The sequence below is a fragment of the Clinocottus analis genome, unplaced genomic scaffold (genome assembly GCF_023055335.1).
Source record: "Clinocottus analis isolate CAN_PGR_092001 unplaced genomic scaffold, fCliAna1.0.p SCAF_6, whole genome shotgun sequence".
Taxonomy (NCBI): Eukaryota; Metazoa; Chordata; class Actinopteri; order Perciformes; family Cottidae; genus Clinocottus; species Clinocottus analis.
The window spans coordinates 19,000,346-19,020,628 of NW_027176218.1; the positions used below are offsets into that span (position 1 = coordinate 19,000,346).

A 20,283-nucleotide genomic window follows, 5' to 3' on the forward strand; every position below is an offset into this window, starting at 1 on the left:
CCTGGCGTTGGGGAAGCAGCTCTGGCCAGAAGTTGGTCTGAAGTTCTTAATTAATAACTCTCAGTGGGGAGACGGGAAATGATCATTTATCTAAATCTGGGAATTTCCTCAGTCACTGCTTCCTTTGTGAGATCAAGTCTGCTTGTTTTTGTTGTTGTTCTTGTTGTTGTTGTTGTTTTTTGTCTCTCAAATCTTTACTTTAATGTTACAAAATCACAGAACTACATTCTGTAGTTTTTGAAGTTTTTTTCAATTGCATTGTCTTGCTTAAGATTTGCTTGCATGCAGAGCAGCTTCAACCTGGAAATAGAAAAACGGGGGTCAGGAGGGTTGCTTCTGTTCGTCACGGTTAATGACCATCTGACTTTGGCCTTGAAGTCTTTCACTGGGCAAGTAGAGAGAGAGAGAGACAGCGAGAGAGAAAGAGAGAGAGAGAGAGAGAGAGAGAGAGAGAGAGAGAGAGAGAGAGAGAGAGAGAGAGAGGAGCAGAAGGGAAGCCCATTCACTGAGAGAGGGACGGAGGAGGGGGGAGAAAAGGAGCAGCCAGAACGGATGGCTGGATGGACTGAAGGTGTGTGTGTGTGTGTGCGTGTGTGTGTGTGTGTGTGTGTGGGTGTGTGTGTGTTCTGGAGAGTTTTTGAAAAAGAGGGAGGGCAAGGGATGTGTGCCGCAGGGTTAGTGAAGGATGATAATTCACCGTTAAGCCTCCTAGAAAGACCAGCTGGCCCCTCTGGAGTCAGATGTCAGCCTCAGCAGCCAGGGTGTGTGTGTGTGTGTGTGTGTGTGTGTGTCTGTGTGTGTGTGTGTGTGTGTGTGTGTGTGTGTGTGTGTGTGTGTGTGTGTGTGTGTGTGTGTGTGTGCGTGTGTGCATGCGTGCGTGCGTGCGTGCGTGTGTGCATGCTGTCATCAGTCGCAGCTTTTGACTTGCTAGAAGGAAAACACCTGCATGGGGGGAAGCTGTAGATGTTATCAGTCTTAAGCTCCCTATCTCAGTGAGAATTGGATTGGTCAGAACACACACACACAGGCACGCACGAACACCATCTGCTAGTTAGTTAGGGCTATTGTTGCGAGCCATTTGGGTAGTGTGTGTGTGTGTGTGTGTGTGTGTGTGTGTGTGTGTGTGTGTCTGTGTGTGTGTGTGTGTGTGTGTGTGTGTGTGTGTGTGTATGGGGTTGGGCTTTATGCTGATCTTGACCATCAGTTGGCCAGCTGGCCTGACTTTGGTTTTCCACTTCGCTCACAACAGAAAACACACCGGGAGACAAAACCAAATTAAGCCGTTGGTCGGAGAGAACCTGCGTACGATAGCAAATTGAATATTTACGTAATTACATAAAAAAGTCTTTGGGTTTTGAGTAGTTGCAAAGATGCTCCCACATCTGAACACATGTGCACACACACAGGGTTCTCCGCTCCTTTCCCTCTTTCTCGCTCTCTGTGTCTCCCCCTGTCCCTCCCTAATCTATGCTCGCCAGGTCATGCTGAGTCTGCTGCGCTCCCTATTGAATGGGTTGAATTATTAAGCATTCTAAGCGTGTGTGTTTGTGCGTGCGAGTGTGTGTGCACGCACACACGTAAGCATGGGTACAGCTGGCCCTCTGGTTCCTTTAATCAGGGGGACGGCCGGTCCGCATGAATACCTGTATTGTTGGGTCATGTGTATTCAGGGCAGTGATTGTGTGTGTGTGTGCGTGTGTGTGTGTGTGTGTGTGTGTGTGTGTGTGTGTGTGTGTACATGTGTGTGTGTGTGTATGTGTGTGTTTGTGTTAGGGTTGTTACGATACTAAAATTATGACTTTGATACGATACCTGCCATAAATATCACAATACCAGAATTCGATATAATACTATAAATAACATACGATACTGGTATATTTATCTATAATAGTAATAAAATAAAACATCTGTATGGTTCCCTTTTTTACAACTTGTTTCTCTCCAGCTTTTTTGAACACTCGGCAAATGGCATTAATATTATTATTAGTAGTATTAGCATAAATTAAAATATTCATGAAAACTACATGGTGTCATCATAGCATTGATTATACATTGCTATGTAGTTATTGTCCCTATCTGACCAGATGACTACATAGTTATTTCCATAAATATAAGCAATTGTAGAGTTACATAATTTTACAGATAGTTTTGGTTAAGGAAAATAATTAATTAGCTCAAGATCCACCTTCAGGCTCCACCAGCATGACACCATTTTGCATCAATTGTGTTTCATTGGTACACTTTTGTGTGCATTCTGACCTCATGATCATAAATGCGTGTGGTCAAACTAGGCTAATGCTACTCATGGCTTTAGATGGGTGAGCTTGGGGTTTTTCTGTTAATAATAACATTTGGTTTCCTGTCGTTTGCTGAAGTCTTTAAAAAGTTTGGGGCGTCTGCTTGAAAAGTGCTTGGCCATGTTTGACGTGTTACCGAGGGTGACCAGACGTCCTCTTTTTCCCGGACGTGTCCTCTTTTCGAGACCTAAAAAATGCGTCCGGCAGGGATTCCAAAAACGTCCGGGATTTTGCCTCGTTGTGTTTCTCTGGGTCTTTCACAAACCAGTTATTACGCCCTTACAAGTTTTGGAAACGATATCTCCCTTACGTCCCACCTTCTTGTGCGAGCTCTGACTGGAGAGAAAACTGTCATTGGTCGACCCATCTCAGTGTTGCCAGATGCACAATAATTATTCTCCAAATACAACCATATTTAGCTTTTGGTACGATACTATGTCGCCGTTTCCAGCGACAAAGTGTCCTCTTTTTCACATACCCAAACGTTTTACAGACGGGTCTATCGGTTTCAGTGGACTTTCCCTTACAGTCTGCACTGTATCCAAAGTATCTCCAGATTCCACGCCTGCCATCTTTTTTTTTTCTACAAGCAGAGAACGATTGGCAAGAGCTCCTAAACTTGAGGCCATGTCTCCCCCGATCACTCACTGCGAGCGGGCTGCCTGCTCCTTGTGTTAGCTGGAGACCTGCTCCTTAAGCCCCGCCCCCTTGAGCTCCGTCTCCATGCACTCTCTGCATGCGGGCAGCATGAGAGAGAGTGGAGCAGTTTTATGGAAGCATTATTGTGAGAAAATATCGATACTTAAAAGATGCAAAATCATATAGTTTTTAACATACGGGTACCGCAGTACGTTTTTAGTATCGGTATACCGTGCAACATTAGTTTGTGTGCTTGTGTGTGTCTCACGCGCGAAACCTGCACATCATCAGAGGTTGCTGGGTCAATGGAGCAAAATCAGGCACCGAAGACGGCTTCAAATGTCGTTTGGAAATGCGTGTGAATGTCTCACCAGTGTGTCCTGTGTCTCCCTTCAGGTCGGAATGAGCTGATAGCCAGATACATCAAGCTCCGAACAGGCAAGACGCGGACGAGGAAACAGGTAATAATGGGGAGTGAAAGCCCAAATCCAATCATGCCGTCTGCGGCGTGTATCACAGCATATCACATTATACACACAGGCTATTGAGGGGGGCGGCGCTTAACAGAGCAGTTGAGAAGGACGACGAAAACAGCAACAGTCACTGTCAGCAGGGGCGGACTGGCCATAGGGAATACCGGGGAAATCCCCAGTACGCCGGCGGGACCACCTCGATCACCAACCAGCCCACCCTCTGACATCGCCGGCGGCCGACTACGTTGTATGCTTCACAGAAAATGTTAAATTTACTCTAAACCTAAAGCTCAAATAATCACTGACCGACTTTTATACGACTTCTTGCGATCTGTATTCACACTCATCGTTTCCACACCCAGCATGCACCACTACTGATCGCGATCTGTATTCATAATCATGGTTTGGATGTTGCTTACAGGTTTTCATAGCTTTTTTGGCATTTTAGGACATTCTACATTGATTTTAGTCCAGAACACTGGCACTCCAGCAGAGTTGAAACATACATTTAAGTTTTCATTTTTGGAGTAACGTAAACACAGAGCCTCATGTGTCAAGAGAAAGAGGCTCAGACGCTCAGACGGATGTGTCCGGTCCTTTCTCTAAATAAAACCAGCCTCATTTTTTTTTTCATTCTTTCTGTGCAGCCCGGTTCAAGAGGACATTAGGTCACTCGCTTGCAGACGAAGCCATTTTTTAGCGTGATTAAACAACATGGCACTAAAATGTAAATCCTTAAAGGAGTATACTGATATTGTTTTTTATTACCATGTGACTATAATGCACATGGACCAGCACAGTTAGTTTAGGTTCTGTTACTTAACTTATTGTTTTGTTATGCACCTTCAACGCCCCTACAAACACACACACATACACACACACACACACACACACAATTACACGCGTGATGCATAGAGTGCATGGGCAACGCGTCATGGCGTGTATTGAGTAGGCCGGTCTGACAGTAACTCCCGGGCCACTTTCTTCTCTCAGTCCGCCCCGGCCGTCAGCGGCTAGTTTTTTGGGAGGGGGGAATGGACCATTTAAAGCTGTGCTTCGTCCGATTTGATTTGTCCGTTTTCTACATGACTGTAAAGCAGTTTCTACTCGTTGCCGGGATGGCGTCACCGCTGTGCATCACTGCCTGGTGCATCTTTGTGGGGGGAACTTGAATGGTCACTGCGGGTGGACTCCACAATTCCAATAATACCTGTTCTCATAATGGGAGAAAAACAAAACATGTTGAATGTCCCCATCTCGCTTACACAATTTGGGCTTTTCAGCTGTTCTTTCTCATGTTATTTTTTTTATTTGTATTTATTGTTGCAATCCAGTGCTTACTAAAGCTTTTATTCTTGAGAGGCGCCGGCGGCGGGGTCCGCCAAAGATGACAGCCGGAGCTACAAGCTCACGTCGTTTGAGGGGTAATCAGCGAAACGCCAAGAGGGTGTCCAAACAAAACGCTCTGTGAACAAGCAGGAAGTCTAAAAACAATCTGCCCTCATCTCATATATTTATCTTGAGTCTGCAACTTAACCAAAAGCCGTCAAATAAATGAGGAGGAGATTTCCCTCATTGTAGTGGAGTTAGAAGAGTAAAGTAACAGGAAAAAGTCTACTTCGGTCCATATACTGAGGTACTTTCCACAACTGGACACACACACACACACCCACACACAGACACACACACACACACACACACACATGCACACACACACACACACACACACACACACACACACACAAACACATACAGTATATATGAGTGGAGGGCCGTCAGGGCTAAGCTTTCTCTGCTGGGCTAAACATCTTCCTCTATATATTCTAAGATATTCTTAGATGCAATAAGAAGTCAAACCTTTGTTTAAAGACACAATAAAAAGAAACTACAGGTCTGGCGTGTCATGGTAACAATTTGGTTTTTCTGTTGAACACACACATATGACGCACACATCCTTTTTGGCTTTCGTATACTGTCGCTGTGTCTACCACCATGCCGACACAGGACAGGACGCGTTACGTTGGCGCCCACGACGTTTTCCAGATTCAGTGAATTCAAGTGAAACTAATACACACACACACACACACACACACACACACACACACATACACAGGTCATTCAGAAGTATAAGAGGGCTGTTGCGCTTTTTTACTGCTGTTTTTGTGGTTGTTGTTCATGGAAGGCCGTTCACCCACTGACACACGTTTGTGTCCGTGTCTTGGCGGAGCACAAAGCAGCGCCCCCTGTATGTCGTATAAAGTACTGTCTTAGTTCTTTGGCGTTCCCAGGTGTCTTTCTGCTCTCTCAAAAGATGTGCATAGATGGGTCTATTCACTGTTGTCAAGGGAGGAGTGTGTGCGTGTGTGTGTGTGTGCGTGTGTGTGTGTGTGTGTGTGTGTGTGTGTGTGTGTGTGTGTGTGTGTGTGTGTGTGTGTGCGCGTGTAACTGCCTCCCAGTGTGGCAGTAGTCCTTTCATAACCATGGCAACTCACTGTTTGGTCCTTCCTCCTCTCTTTTCTATCCTCCAACCCCCCTTCCTTCCGTTTACCCGATCTTCTCCTCTTTTCTCTTCTTTTTTCTTCTCTTCTCCTCCTCTCCTCTCCTCACCTTTCATCTCCTCAGGTATCCAGTCATATCCAGGTTTTAGCCAGAAGAAAATCCAGGGAGTTTCAATCTAAACTAAAGGTAAGTTTAGGGTTCGGAGGTTCTTTATTGTAAAAAAAAAAAAAAAACTCTTGTGCACAGGAAGTGACGTTTCTAAAAATAAAAATGTTTTGATTCCCACTTTCTTTTGAATGAATGCACTGATGACTAACAGAAGGAGAAAAGCACCACCTCCAGAAAGTGAACCTGCTTAAACACTATTTAAGGCAGTGAAAACCTCAAACGTTACCGTTTAAAAAAAAAGACTTTCACCGTGAATAATTTTAAATGTTGAGCTCTCCTGCGGCTTCGAGAGGCACTATTGGACTAATTTTTCAAACCCAACACAATGATACATCAAAGCTGTCTGAATGCGGTGTGTGTAACTTCTCCCTGTGGCTGGATGGATGGCCGCCACAGTGATGCCAGTATCCTAGGTATCTAATTAAGCCTGTTAAGGTTGTCTCCTCCTCTTCTTCCTGTCTTCCTCTTACATCCACTCATTCATTCATCCATTCCTCTCCTCTTCACCCCCCCTCCTTACACTCCCTCCTTTCAGTCTATTAATCTCCTACCCTCCACAGTGTCCTCCTCCCCTCTCTCTATCCCTTTTTTTCTTCTTCTTCCACCGCTGTTGGTTGTAATTAACTTCATGTAAAGCAACAAAGGAGCGCTTGTTTTCCGAGAAGAGCAGTCGGAACTCCGAATGGGGATGTGGCGAGGGCTGAATTGATGTTTGCCGTCATAAAGTAAATGACAGGTGGTTGATTAAACGTGATGGGAGAGGTTATTTGAAGAGATATGGATCAAAACTTTCAACGGTATTGGTTTTCTTTAAAATGTTATTGGACAACAACGGGCGACATTGGCAAGAGCGTATCAGCATGAAAATGTATCATTATACTCTAAATTCAAGACTTATTAACCCGGCTGTGTGTAAAGAAAGAAGTGCTTATAATACATTTGTATGAGATGTATCATTATGTAGGCAATCAATTGATATTTTCACTATGAAAGAAAATTCAGCAGAAACCAAAAATATTTGACATTTTTGGTGTTTCATATTGGCAGCAAATCCAATGAAAAGCCCCCAAAAACCCAATGATGAATAGATGCTCTCAAGTGTTTTGCGTGTATTGCACATTCTTCGCATGTTTATTGATTCACAAATCCCACAACTGTTTTGGGAATTTACTGCGATTTTTCATTGTATTTATTTATTTATTCATAACACTTCATATTTCTTTTTGAATAAATGACATAGGGTTACGATTAAGATGAACAAGAAATAAATACTGGTTATCAATTGATTGTCTTGGCACTATTTATCGTCAAAATAAATCTCCCTGTTTGGACATGATGTAAGAGCCCCCCCCACCCCCCTTCTCCCCTCTGCTCTTTGATTCCCCATTAAAACCAGGACACGTGGGCTGGCGGTTTCAAAGAAATGAGTTCAGGTCAAGGATGTTATCAAACCCATATGGCTCCTTATATTTAATATGAAAATCCAACATGATTCTCCATCTCGGTGCCTCCTGTAACGTTATTACTTCCCCTAGGAGAAGAGATTTCTCTCAGTGCCAATTAGCTTGAGTGAAGCTGCCAATTAGTGATCCTGCAGCTATTCCAGCGCCTCTAATTCCATTTCATTCGGCTGTTTTTCTGCTCCAAGGACTCTTCGCCGCTTCCAGTTCAGACGCTTTAAGCGCGGCTCGCGTGTTCAGACCGACTGTAAAATCTTCTGTGTGGAGCGCCCCCCATCCCCTCCCCACCTGCCCTCTCTTCCGACCGGTGTGAAACATGTTTAGCTCGGCTTACCACTGTTGTTGCTATGACTTCCTCCCGGGGCCACAAACCAGAGAGCCACACCCAAATACATACACGCACATAGAAGGAGAAGTGTGTACTCCCTGCGTCCTCTTCCTCGTCGCCGAGAGACCGTTTTAGGGCTAAACAAGGGATAAAACACACGGTGCGGCCGCTTATTATACTCTTGATATCTGCTGATGATAAGAAAGGTAAAACAAGGTGAAAGTCTTTAATGCCACGGGAGCCTGTTGAGCCACGTCCAGCAGGAGCCTCTTGGCACATGAAAAGGTTAAATACTGGACGATGGCGGACAGATGGAAGGACTTGAACCTTGCTCCGCCCCAACAGGCTCCGATTGTCAAGATCAAGCCGTCAAAAGCTTCAAAGCCACTACATGTTTTTAAATCTTCAGAAGGCCTCTGCGATAGCTATTAATTAATAGACTAAAAACACGGTTTTAACTCCTAAGTTCTATTGGAATATATAAAAGAGTCCAACAAGTGTGCTAACAGGACAACCAATGAGCGCTCCACACTGGGTCGTTTGCTCAAATTGCTGTATGTGGATTTTGCGTAATCAGAAAGTAGTAGGTAGTGCCAATCTGATCACAACCCGGCCGGATAATGACAACCATCGGGATGTTTTTTTTTCCTTCCCACACCATTCAAGGCCTTTGGTTTTCTCTGGGATTTTCCTTACTCCAGAAAATGTGACCTAATTTGGTGCGCTGATATTAGCTTTCACTATGAGTTTGGGTCGTGTAGGGGCCAGGATGTAAAGTTTATGGGGGTGATGATGATGATGATGATGATAAAGTAGAAATGATGATGAAGGCCATAATGTGTGTGTGTGTTTGGGTTTTGTTGCCGTGGCAGGACCAGAACGCCAAGGAAAAGGCCCTGCAGAGCATCTCCTCTATGTCCTCGGCCCAGATCGTCTCGGCCACCGCCATACACAGCAAGCTGTTGCCCGGGATAGTACGAAGCAGCTTCCCCAGCAACGCACAGGTAACACACACGCACGCACACACACACACACACACACACACACACACACACACACACACACACACACACACACACACACACACACACACACACACACACAACCACTGCATTTATTCTCTCGAAATGGACCACAGGAAACAGGGACATAAATAATAATATGCCTATTTTTTATGTGTGCAATTTGGTGGCTATATTTGCTCAGTTTGAAGTGTGTGTCTGTTTGTTGTTTTAGCTGTGGCAGGGAATGATTCCTGGAGGACAGTCCAGCTCTACCACAGAAGAGTAAGTCACAGTCATATCTTACTTAAATATAATATGTAAAACAATAAACAATAAAAAAAGTTGATGTATTTTTTGGTGATGTGATCATGGTGATGTTGATAATGGTAGTAAATGCTTTGTACTGAACTCCAGACACTCTCTTGACCTTCGTGCTCCTGCTTCCTGTCCAAAAAGGGAGAAGAGGATTCTCTCTCCTTGGAGAACGTAGTGACCCTACTGTGTCTCCTCTTCTTCCTGCCTCCTCCTTTTTTTCTTTAACGCTCTCCCATCCGTACGTCTTGTCTGTGTTGTCTCCCCGTGTCTCTCAGCATCAAGCCGTTCTCTCAGCAGGCCTACACGGTGCAGACAGTGGGGACAAACACCATCTCAGGTGAGCGGGGACTCGGGCGCAATTATCTCCTTTCTGTGAAGTGAACAGGCGGTCCTCTTCTCTCGCTGCCATTTGGGCCCACTGGCTCTCTACGGGGTGTCTTTTTTTCTTGTGTGGGTACCCGGGTCTCCAGGCGCACCCCCGGGATTTTTCTTGTGAAGAGGTCACCGGAGGAGTGGTGTCAATCTGTCTCTCTACCTCTTGTAATGAAGAACATTGCTTTATTTGTTACAGTTTCTACTCTAAAACCATTTTTAGAGTTGGACTTAAACTAAGGATATATATACTTCTTAGTAAAATGCATGTTCATTTATTTGGTTGGTTACCATTTCAAGAGACAGCAAGGGTGTAAGTTTACATAGGGTCCATAGGGACTAGTCACGACCAAAGTTTGGACAAAGTATTTGCAAACTCACTCGTCTGTAAGAGTACAGAAACTTTAACGCTGGGTTTTCATTCCTAGTATAATACTATGTTCAATCCATGTCAATGTCTTCCAATGCGTCCTCGAGACGGCCAGTGAGAAAGTGGCGAGTCAGAAACACACTAAGTTACGTGAGTTGTAAATGCAGAATGAGAGCTGACAGTAGTCTGACACGGTAAGCTACTAAAATACGCCAGGAAATAATAAAGTCTCATATTAGTATTTTGTTTGGTCTCAGCATTGATATTGTTGACCCTTTTGTGCTTTGTAGATAAGAAAATGCCACCAAAAAAGAAAAGAGATATCTGATGTTTTTTTCACGACCTAAGTAGCTATCAAGAAGCCAGGTTGTTGTTAGTTAGCTAGTAGGCTAACTACTCACACAGTGCAAACCTACATTATTTTGAAATGCATTCAGGAAACTCAGAAATCCAATGAAAAATATGCAGTGCAGGTTGAACCAGCTGGACCAGCAGGGCTTCAGATCAGATCCTACTCATGGCATTTTGTTAAGAATTATCTGGCATTAGCAATGCAATTGAAGGACATTTGGGGAATCTGACCTTATGTCAGTGTTGCACCCTTAAAATGAACTGTCCACAAACACATTCTTCTTCGGTTTGCAATTTTTATTAAAACAAGTCACAGGTTGAACATAAGCACACATTTTGGTCTCCAGCCTGCATACTGCACGTCTTTCTACTCTAATTTATGAAGAGAGAAAGCGCTCTCTTCTACAGGGTAAGTACAATACTGTCTTCCCTTAAGTCAGTATGTGTACAGGTAATCAATGTTCTCAAACATTGGAATAACAACTTGCAAATTAACTTAAACACAGATTTAAAGTAAATTATTAGAAATGGACAGTCATATTAAATCAGTAAAACATATGAAATAACATATATTCAAGTGCTATACCAGCACTTTTGGATTGTGAATTATGTGATGTTGAATAGAAAACAAGCCTGTGCCATAAAATCGGAACCTATTTGAAATTGCTTCCAAAATAAATACATATACTACTCATAAGGTCTACGTTCATTCATTAGGGCATTATTTTGAAATGCATTCAGGAAACTCCCGTGCAGATGTAGTGCTTGTAGTGTTACATTGATTCTGTGTTGAGGTGTATTATCATGGCGGACAGTGTAAACATTGTCTATCGGTTTATGTACATTATTAAAATGTTAAAACATGCATGTTCAGACTAGGCTACGGAAGTCAGTGTAGCAGAGTCCTGGCATGGGAAGTGAAACACACCAGCCTGAACCCAAATTCATCAAGGACAGCAAATTCAGCTCAAGAAGTTACGTTTGCTCTGGAAATGATTGATCTTAACGATGTCGGCCAAATGTTAATTTCTTTTAATGATATGTTTATGTAAAGTCTATTAAGTGCTACAGAATAGATTTATTTGACACCTTTGTCTTTTTTCACTCCACAACTGAATTAAGGTTTTTTAAAATATATTTTTGGTATACAATATACTGTTACTGTATATTGGCATTTTGGCACTTTTGTATTCATTTATCTAACTATTTATTATTAGTATTTATTTGGTGCAGAATACTGTTTTGTATTTAAACTAAGGTTGTATTACTGTTATGCTTAAATCAGTTCCAGGTTACACAAATGTTAATATATTTTAATAAAGTTGGCCTGTTCGACATAATATCAACTAAGTTTTTTTATATGGCGGGGGTCCCTACCAATGCTAAGACCAAACCTACGCTTTGAGAGAAAGACTGAAAGCCACTAAGCTAAAAGCTGTTTAGGACAAACCTGACACCGGGTGTAAAGTAACTTTCTGGTCTGTGTTAGCGGTCAGTTCTGGAGTCTCCAGTGGCGGCACACATATAGCAAAGAGCTACGCTGGCATTGCTGCTAAATAACATGACTGTACATTATGTTGACACTGTGTGTGTGTGTGTGTTGTCTAGGCTACGAGACTCCCACTGCAGCCCAAACACACAGAGAGCCGGCGTGGCAGGGTCGCTCCATCGGCACAACCAAACTACGACTGGTGGAGTTTTCATCTTTCCTGGAGACACAGAGGGACCAGGAGGCAGTGAGTCTGATACACACGCACACACACACACACACACACACACACACACACACACACACACACACACACACACACACACACACACACTGAGAGGACAGCAGTCTACAATAAGCACTCCCTATTGTCCCATAAACAGAGATGACAGATAACCCCGCAGCAGCGCGCGGCTTTAAAGGCCTTTGTGTGTATCCTGGTATGAATAACCTTTGTAAAGCTCTATCTCTCGCGTCGGCTCAGCCTATCCGTCATCCTGCCACACTCTGGACTCGCTGTCATTTTTCCACCGCGGGCTCACAGACAGCCGGCATTCATCTTGTTGCAATTGTTTGGACAGTTAAAAACCTCGAACCGCTCCACGCTGACTCTGAAATAGACCGTGTTGTCAAAGGGGTCGCAGCGTTTCCCCGCATCATACACCGCACACGCTAAGTCGCCGGCCGCTGCAGTGACATGTATAATTTGGCTGGAATACCAGGCCAAGGCAAAGCGACCACAGTAACACATTCAGTAACAGATTATAACTATTGGGCTTTCATTTGACCCGGCGCTTGGTTAATAATGTATGTCATAATTGAAATTACAATTCATGTTCATCTCCATTCACATCTTGCATTTTAAAAACAGCTCTCTTTCAGGTTGGGACTATTAACGTGCATACGGAATCAATCAGCCCAGAACATGGGCCCAGTGTTGTAGTTTTGGCCTCAGTTGTCATCAGTTCAGAGAACAACTTTACATACATTGCGTGTGTTCCCGAGGCCTTAAAAACGCTTTAAACGTCACTATAAATCATTTCGCATGTTTTTTTATTAATACCTTTTTGTTGTACCATCGCTGACATGAGAGTCTGCTAGTGAACAGCTTCCTTCCTCTCTTTCTCTGCTGGTCCGTTGCTACATTTAAAAAATATATATATTTGAAAATCACAGGCAGGAATCTGTCCTCAGAGAAAAAAAAACACTGCTTCATACTGCCCCTGGTGGTCAGAAACGTCACGCGGTTGCTTTAATTTCGGAGATGTGGGGACACAACAATGTTACATCACAACCTCTTTTTCTTTGGGATTCTGGTCTGAAAGAGAAAAATCTATATATTTGTTTTCAGTTCTTATTTTTTGTCTGTGTGGATTTAAACTGAATTATTTTTTCCTACTGCTCTCAGACAAAATGCCATCAATGGCCACATTCTTCAAAAATCCATAAACTCTTTATGTTCATACTGTAAATCTTTGCAATTTCGAGCAATAACCTGACTTCTTTCAAAAGTGTTAAATACACATCGAAAAACAGAATGAGGGCAAATTCCGTGCATTTTCTGCAGCAACTAGAATGAGATGGGAACTGTAACGTGAAAAGGGTCTTTTTCTTATCCTTTAATGAAATACGGATTTAAAGAAATCCTGTGAGAGTTTCTGCCAGTGTTGTGGACGAGCAAACTCATTTATTATATTTGTTTGGCCAACGGTACGAAGGTTTTAAAAATAAAGTGGCCTCAGTATTGATCGGTCCTTGATAGTAATAAAAATACTTGTCAGATGGCCAAAACTCATAAATGAATGCCTTGTTGTAAATAAAATAATAGATTTTCCTTTAATCTGTTAATCCACCCGTCTTTTTTCCCTCTCAGTACAACAAGCATGTGTTCGTGAACATCAGCCAGAGCAGCCTGAGCTACAGCGACCCCATGCTGGAGTGTGTGGACATCAGGCAGATCTACGACAAGTTCCCCGAGAAGAAAGGCGGCCTCAAGGAGCTGTTCGCCAAGGGCCCGCAGAACGCGTTCTACCTGATCAAGTTCTGGGTGAGCAGATAAACACTGAGCTACTTCCTGTTGCCGTCAGAGCCCGTTTGTGACACAACAAACGACGAACAACACAAAGACAGTAGTACATTCTTGTAGTGCATTTAAAAAAATTATAATATTTGCATCAAAAGTAATCCGACTGATGGCCTCAAAGTCTGCTGCACTTAACCAATCCCAACGCTTCCTTTTTAGATGTGATGAGGTTGTTTTTACGTCGTTAGTGAGAGAAAAAAAAAGAAACCAGCAAATAAAAACAAAAATGTAGCAATGGATTTTGTTTCCTCTTTAAATATCAGCCTCACATGCATCCAAAACTATTTAGCCCTCAGTTTTTTATTTTCTTATTTTAAATGTTTTTCTTCAACCCTACTTTTCCTGTATTTTTCCACCCAGTGCCATGTCTTTGTCTCTACTTAGAGGTGTGTGTGTGTGTGTGTCCCACCTGGGATATGGAGGTGGTGGGTTGATGAAAGCACAGTCGCTTTGTTTGAACACCTGCTCACCTTCTGACTCACAGGTTGCTCTGTCTCCACCTGTGTGTGTGTGTGTGTGTGTGTGTGTGTGTGTGTGTGTGTGTGTGTGTGTGTGTGTGTGTGTGTTCTCTCTTTACTGTTCTTTCTCGGAGCTGCAGTACACCAAAGGACTTTCAAGAATCCCGGCAACAGAACAAATTTCACAGTTTTTTCTCCCACCAGAGCAATGCTGACAGTCAAGTGATTTATTTTTTGTGACAAACTCAAACTAATCGGATGGTCTCAAAAGAGCCTCTGACTAATTTCCGAGCGGCCCTCAAGTGGGCGACGTGTGACAAGGCACATTTTCCTTATGATCCTCCAGATTGGTCTGGGACTTGAATCCCAGACCCAGTGTTTTATTTTTTTTTACTCCTGTCAAACTGTCCAGCTGGCACGTTTTAAATCCAGAGCTCTGCTCGTAAATTGGAAGTTGGCGGCAACATTCCTGACATATGGGGCTAAAGATCTGGGGCCACAGCCGCATGGCCAGGGCAAAAACAACCACAACAAAAGGTTACAACAAAATGACTCTGTAATAAAGAGAGCATTCTTGTATTGCAATGCAACTAGTGCTTATCTGTGAAAACTGATTTTAATACTTATTATGTACTTTATGTTTAGAGACAACGGAGAAATTAAAACTCACCCTGAAGAAAACATAAATGTGTTTATGTCCATTTAGAACAAGTGGAATAGTGCACATGCGCCTCCTGTGGCCGCAATGAGCATTATAACTGTATTTCCCCTCCTGTTTCACAGATGAAACAACACTATCATGGAAAAAAATGTCTTCTTCTTTGTTTACTCTTGTCCTATTTCTTGTGCACATTATAAAAACAGAAGAGAGAACATTTTGGATTTTCTTCCTCACGTGCCTCCAGGGGCTTCCTAAGAAAGATTTTTAAGATGTGTAGTTGTAAGACTGTTAATAGTGGCCGTGGTTTGCTGGATGTTTACTTCCCATAATCTGTTAAAGGGCATATACGACATTCTGGAGGTTGGGGGTGTGTCGCTGAAGGAGGTCAGAAAGGTCGTAGGGCTATAGGGTTGTGAAGGGCCTCGTATGTGATGAGGTGAGCTGGATTCTTTGCTGTTTGGGGGCCAATGGAGGTTTTGAAGGACGGCTATTGTGACGGCTTTTTCTTTTTTCTGTCACCCGTAACCCCTGGTGGGGCTGAGCGGAGAGGTTGCGAATCAAAGCGCTGGGCTGGATGTAGCTATGAGATTTACATCAGCCCGGGAATCGTGCAGGGGAGGACAGAACCACTGAAGTGGGCTCAGTATACAATGCATGTAGAAGAGGTGAGATGGGCTTGTAAGCATGACAACAAACAAGAGAGAGAGAGAGAGAGAGAGAGAGAGAGAGAGAGAGAGAGCGAGAGAGAGAGAGAGAGAGAGAGACAGATGTGTGTGTGTGTCTATGTGTGTGTTTGTCATAGAGAGAGGCTTCTTTATGAATTTAATTAAAAAGCTCTCTGATCTACCACAATGGAGCATGTTTCTGATAATCTGCTGCTTTAATAGAACACAGTTTGATATGTGTGTGTGTGTGTGTGTGTGTGTGTGTGTGTGTGTGTGTGTGTGTGTGCGTGCGTGCGTTTGTGTGTGTGCGTGTGTGTGGTAGGGTTGCAAAAGGTGGGAAATTTCTGGAAAGTTTCTGGAAAGTTTCCCCGGGAATTTTGAAAAAAAAATGTGGTAACGTTTTTTTGCAAAAGCATCTAACAGGGAACTTAAATGTAGTTAAGAACAAGACTATGCACGCCTCGCTCAGCTGGACCCTGAATGCAGCTGGTTGGGAACATTGTCCGCCAGAAACATCAGCGTAAACATAAAACGTTCTGCTGTTTTTGAATGTCTTTGTCATCAGTGTTGCGTCTGAACGTTTTAGCCCGATGCCTGGAAAGTGTGAGAGCGTTGAGTTGCGTGGAGGCCAAGAGCGGTATTGCAGACAGATAGAGATTTCAATTATAGCTCGCAACATATTGAAAAAAATAACTGAACTAGTTCATTTTTTGGAGCTGTGAACTTAGTTCAAATTTTTCAATTATGAACTATGAACTGAACTACTTCATGTAGGTCCAGAAAGAAAGCATTTAGACCTGAAAGGATTCAGGGAAAAACACTCATGAAAGAAATTTGTGATGGGGGTGGTGATCATACGGATTACATCTTTTTTTATTCAAGGTTAATTTTTTTCGTTGTTCGATGAAAGAATAAAGTTCGACTCACAAAATGTCAAAAAGGTCAAAAATGTAATTTTTAAAAGTTGTATTATCAATGTTTGCATGCATGTCTACTTATGACAAGGTAAATACAGTTAAATTACCCCAAAACTTCCAGTTTCTTCCTGTTAATTCCCGTATATTCCCGTTTATTCCCGTTAATTCCCGTGGAAAGTTTCAAAGTTTGAATATTCCCGGAATTTTGCAACCCTAGTGTGTGGTGCGTTCTCCCTGAGAAACACAGTTCTCCTTGTGCAAAGCCTTCTCCAGCACATCCCAAAGATTCTCAATGGGGTTAAGGTCTGGACTCCATGTGTGAAAATGATGTCTCATACTCCCTGAACCACTCTTTCACAATTTGAGCCCGATGAACCCTGGCATTGTCATCTTGGAATATGCCCATGCCATCAGGGAAGAAAAAATTCATCGATGGAATAACCTGGTCATGGCCGAACCTGGTCGTTGCTGACCAACTGCAGCAACCCCAGCTCATAGCACTACCCCCACAGGTTTGTACAGTAGGCAGTAGTAGTTAAATCCAGGTGGCAACCTTTTTTTTTGGCCAGGCAGTGTATAAGCACTGTCAAAAAGGAAAGTCTACTCTTAAATGAGGTTAGTGTCAACACCTCGGACTGAAAGTGGAAGCTTATTCCACAGAAGAGGGGCTTGATAACTCAAAACTCTAGCCCCCAACCTATTTTTAAAACTCTAGTAACCCTGCATTCAATGAACGCAACTCTCTAGTGGGGTAGTATAGCACTATAAGCTGCTTAAAATATACTGGTGCATTACTAGTTAAGCCTTTTAGAGGAGAAGGATTTTAAATATAATTCTTAATCTTACAAGAGGTCAGTGGAGAGAAGCCAACACAGGAGTAATGTGATCTCTCTTTCTACTCCTCGTTAATACACGAGCTGCAGCATTCTGGATCAACTGGGGAGACCCAAGGGCCTTACCGGAGCAGCCTGATAATAAGGAGTTACAGTAATCTAGTCTTGAAGTAACAAATGCATGGATTAAAGTTTCTGCATCATTTTGAGACAGGATCCGCCTCCATCCATCCATCCATTTTCCGCCGCTTATCCGGGGTCGGGTCGCGGTGGCAGCACACCGAGCAGACTGAGGATCCGCCTGATTTTTTAAAATATTATGTAGGTGAAAAAAGGCAATTCTAGAAATGTGTTTTATATATGAAGCAAAGGACAAATCCTGGTCAAATAAAACTCCAAGATTTCTTACGGCGCTGTTGGATGCCAAAGTCATACCATCCAGAGAAACTATATCCTTAGATAATTGATTTCTGGGTTGAGTAAAATAACTTCGGTCTTATCAGAGTTCAAGCGTAAAAAGTTACAGGTCATCCAGATCTTTATGTCTTTAAGACACGCCTGAAGTTTAGCGACCTGGTGGAGTTCATCTGGCTTAATCGATAGATATAATTGAGTATCATCGGCATAGCAGTAAAAATCTATTAAATGTTTTCTAATAATATTGCCCAAGGGGAGCATATATAAGGTAAATAAAATTGGTCCAAGCACAGAACCTTATGGAACCCCATAGCGAACGGCAGTGGTCATTCAGACTTCCTCATTCACATATACAAACTCAGATCGAGCTGATGAATACGACTTAAACCAGCTTATGGCTGTAACTCTATTACCAATCAACTGGTCTAGTCTGTAACAAAACATCATGTCAATGGTGTCAAGTGCAGCTCTAAAATCTAACACAGAGGTGGGCAAACTATATATGTATAAAAACGTATCTATTCTAATTTGTATTATTATTAATATTAGTCTTGGTGCTATTAGCAGGCCTTGTGGACATACCATCAAACTGGCAACACATTGCCATATCTGTCAGCAGAGAGAAGCATTTAATTTTCACAGCTACTTAGCTGTCAGGGATAGGAACTTCAGTCAAGGTTTCGCATTTTAAAATTACACCACAGAACTGCATGCTGGGAAGTCCTGTCAAACTCTGTCACGGACAGTAGATAAATGAGTTCAAGCTATGGGAGGGCCCTCCACATTATTTTCTGTTCCTCATGGGAAAAATAATTGCCCACTCCTGGTCTAACAGGACAAGTACAGAAGCAAGTCCTCTATCTGATGCAACTAAAAGGTCATTAGTAATTGACACGAGTGCTGTCTGTGTGCTAAACTGTATTTTGTTTTCCGCTTTTTTGTCCATAGATGTTCGCGTCCTCCCCACCAAAACGGGGATGAGTGCAACATTCTGTCAGGGCCATTCACAACAATGGAAATAAAGTTGCATTGTACATTTTTGATTAATTTTAAGTGAGGTAAAACATCCCCTAAAAAAAATTACAAACACTTTTCATTTGGTATAAAAAAAACAACCGAGTAGAGAGCCTCCGCAGAGAAAAGAAACCAGTAAACTTCTAGATGGCAACATTCTCCAGGATCAGTAACCCCTATTTCTTGTAATCCATGGACCTTTCTTTTGGAAAGGTTCCACATTTCCTCGTGGAAAATAATCCCAATGACGGTTTACCATTCTCCTCTAATGGGGTTCGGCATCTCACAGGCTGATGTCTCCAAAGGTCTGAACGAAAAAAAAATCAAGACCACATGCGGATCTGTTCTCTGAGAGTTCAGACCCGGTCCGCTTCAGTTCAGACCAGCACTCTCCTTGGTGTGCGAGCGGCCGAGCTGCCAGCAGAGGACGCTGTTGGCTCACCTCTGTGGCTCAAAGTGGACCATTCTTCTTGTCACGTTTTGTCTTTGTGTTTTTGTACCGTCATTAATACCGTAAGTGCTAAGGTGTGTGTGTGTGTGTGTGTTTTTTTTTCTGCGGTTGCCAGGCCGACCTAAGTTACAACGTGCAGGACGACCCGGCGGCCTTCTACGGCGTCAGCAGCCAATACGAGAGCTCGGAGAACATGACCATCACCTGCTCCACCAAGGTCTGCTCCTTTGGCAAGCAGGTGGTTGAGAAGGTGGAGGTGAGGAGGGTTTGCTTCTATTGCAACAGTGTAGCAGCCAGGATCATACAGCTGAACGCTTATTACCACATAGGATTTTATTATATTTAGTTATTATTATTGTTGTATTAAGGGGATAAACATTAAGCCAATTCATCACAGCTTTAAGATTTGTTCAAAGAGAGACATTGGCTTTATACATTTATTTGGTGAAATGAAACTTCTCTTTCTTCTGGTACCTTTTTGAAAAGGTTATCTTGAATAGGACTGTGGTGCAACAAAAGAAATTCCATCAGAAAGTCAAACCTGTGTATATATATATATATATATATATATATATATATATATATATATATATATATATATATATATATATATATATATATATATATCATGCAAACAAATTTCATATGACTCAAGAAGTCAAAGAAACCGTCACACAACCTCTCTCTCTTTCTCTCAGACGGAGTACGCAAGGTTTGAAAACGGGCGCTTCGTCTACAGGATCAGTCGCTCTCCGATGTGTGAATACATGATCAACTTCATCCACAAGCTCAAGCACCTGCCGGAGAAATACATGATGAACAGTGTGCTGGAGAACTTCACTATACTGCTGGTGAGGCCACCAGTCGTGTGTGTGTGTGTGTGTGTGTGTGTGTGTGTGTGTGTGTCTGTGTGTGTGTGTCTGTGTGTGTGTGTTCTAGAGGCTCTGAGAGGCATCTCTCAACTAAGTTCTTCAATTTGTGTAAACAGCTGATTATTATTTCTTTGTCAGGATCATTCT

The 20,283-nt window shown here is 42.8% G+C and overlaps 1 protein-coding gene across 1 annotated transcript in view; it reads left to right on the plus strand.

Moving 5' to 3' along the window:
- The window catches only part of LOC137804305 (transcriptional enhancer factor TEF-1-like), a 42,476-nt gene that overhangs the window by 18,994 nt on the left and 3,199 nt on the right, over window positions 1–20,283 (plus strand). Inside the window, exons 3-11 of the mRNA XM_068603459.1 lie at window positions 3,333–3,397; window positions 6,032–6,094; window positions 8,737–8,868; window positions 9,101–9,150; window positions 9,459–9,520; window positions 11,885–12,012; window positions 13,639–13,812; window positions 19,380–19,520; window positions 19,963–20,115. Coding sequence (XP_068459560.1) covers window positions 3,333–3,397; window positions 6,032–6,094; window positions 8,737–8,868; window positions 9,101–9,150; window positions 9,459–9,520; window positions 11,885–12,012; window positions 13,639–13,812; window positions 19,380–19,520; window positions 19,963–20,115 — 968 coding nt within the window. The remainder of the gene's footprint in view (window positions 1–3,332; window positions 3,398–6,031; window positions 6,095–8,736; window positions 8,869–9,100; window positions 9,151–9,458; window positions 9,521–11,884; window positions 12,013–13,638; window positions 13,813–19,379; window positions 19,521–19,962; window positions 20,116–20,283) is intronic.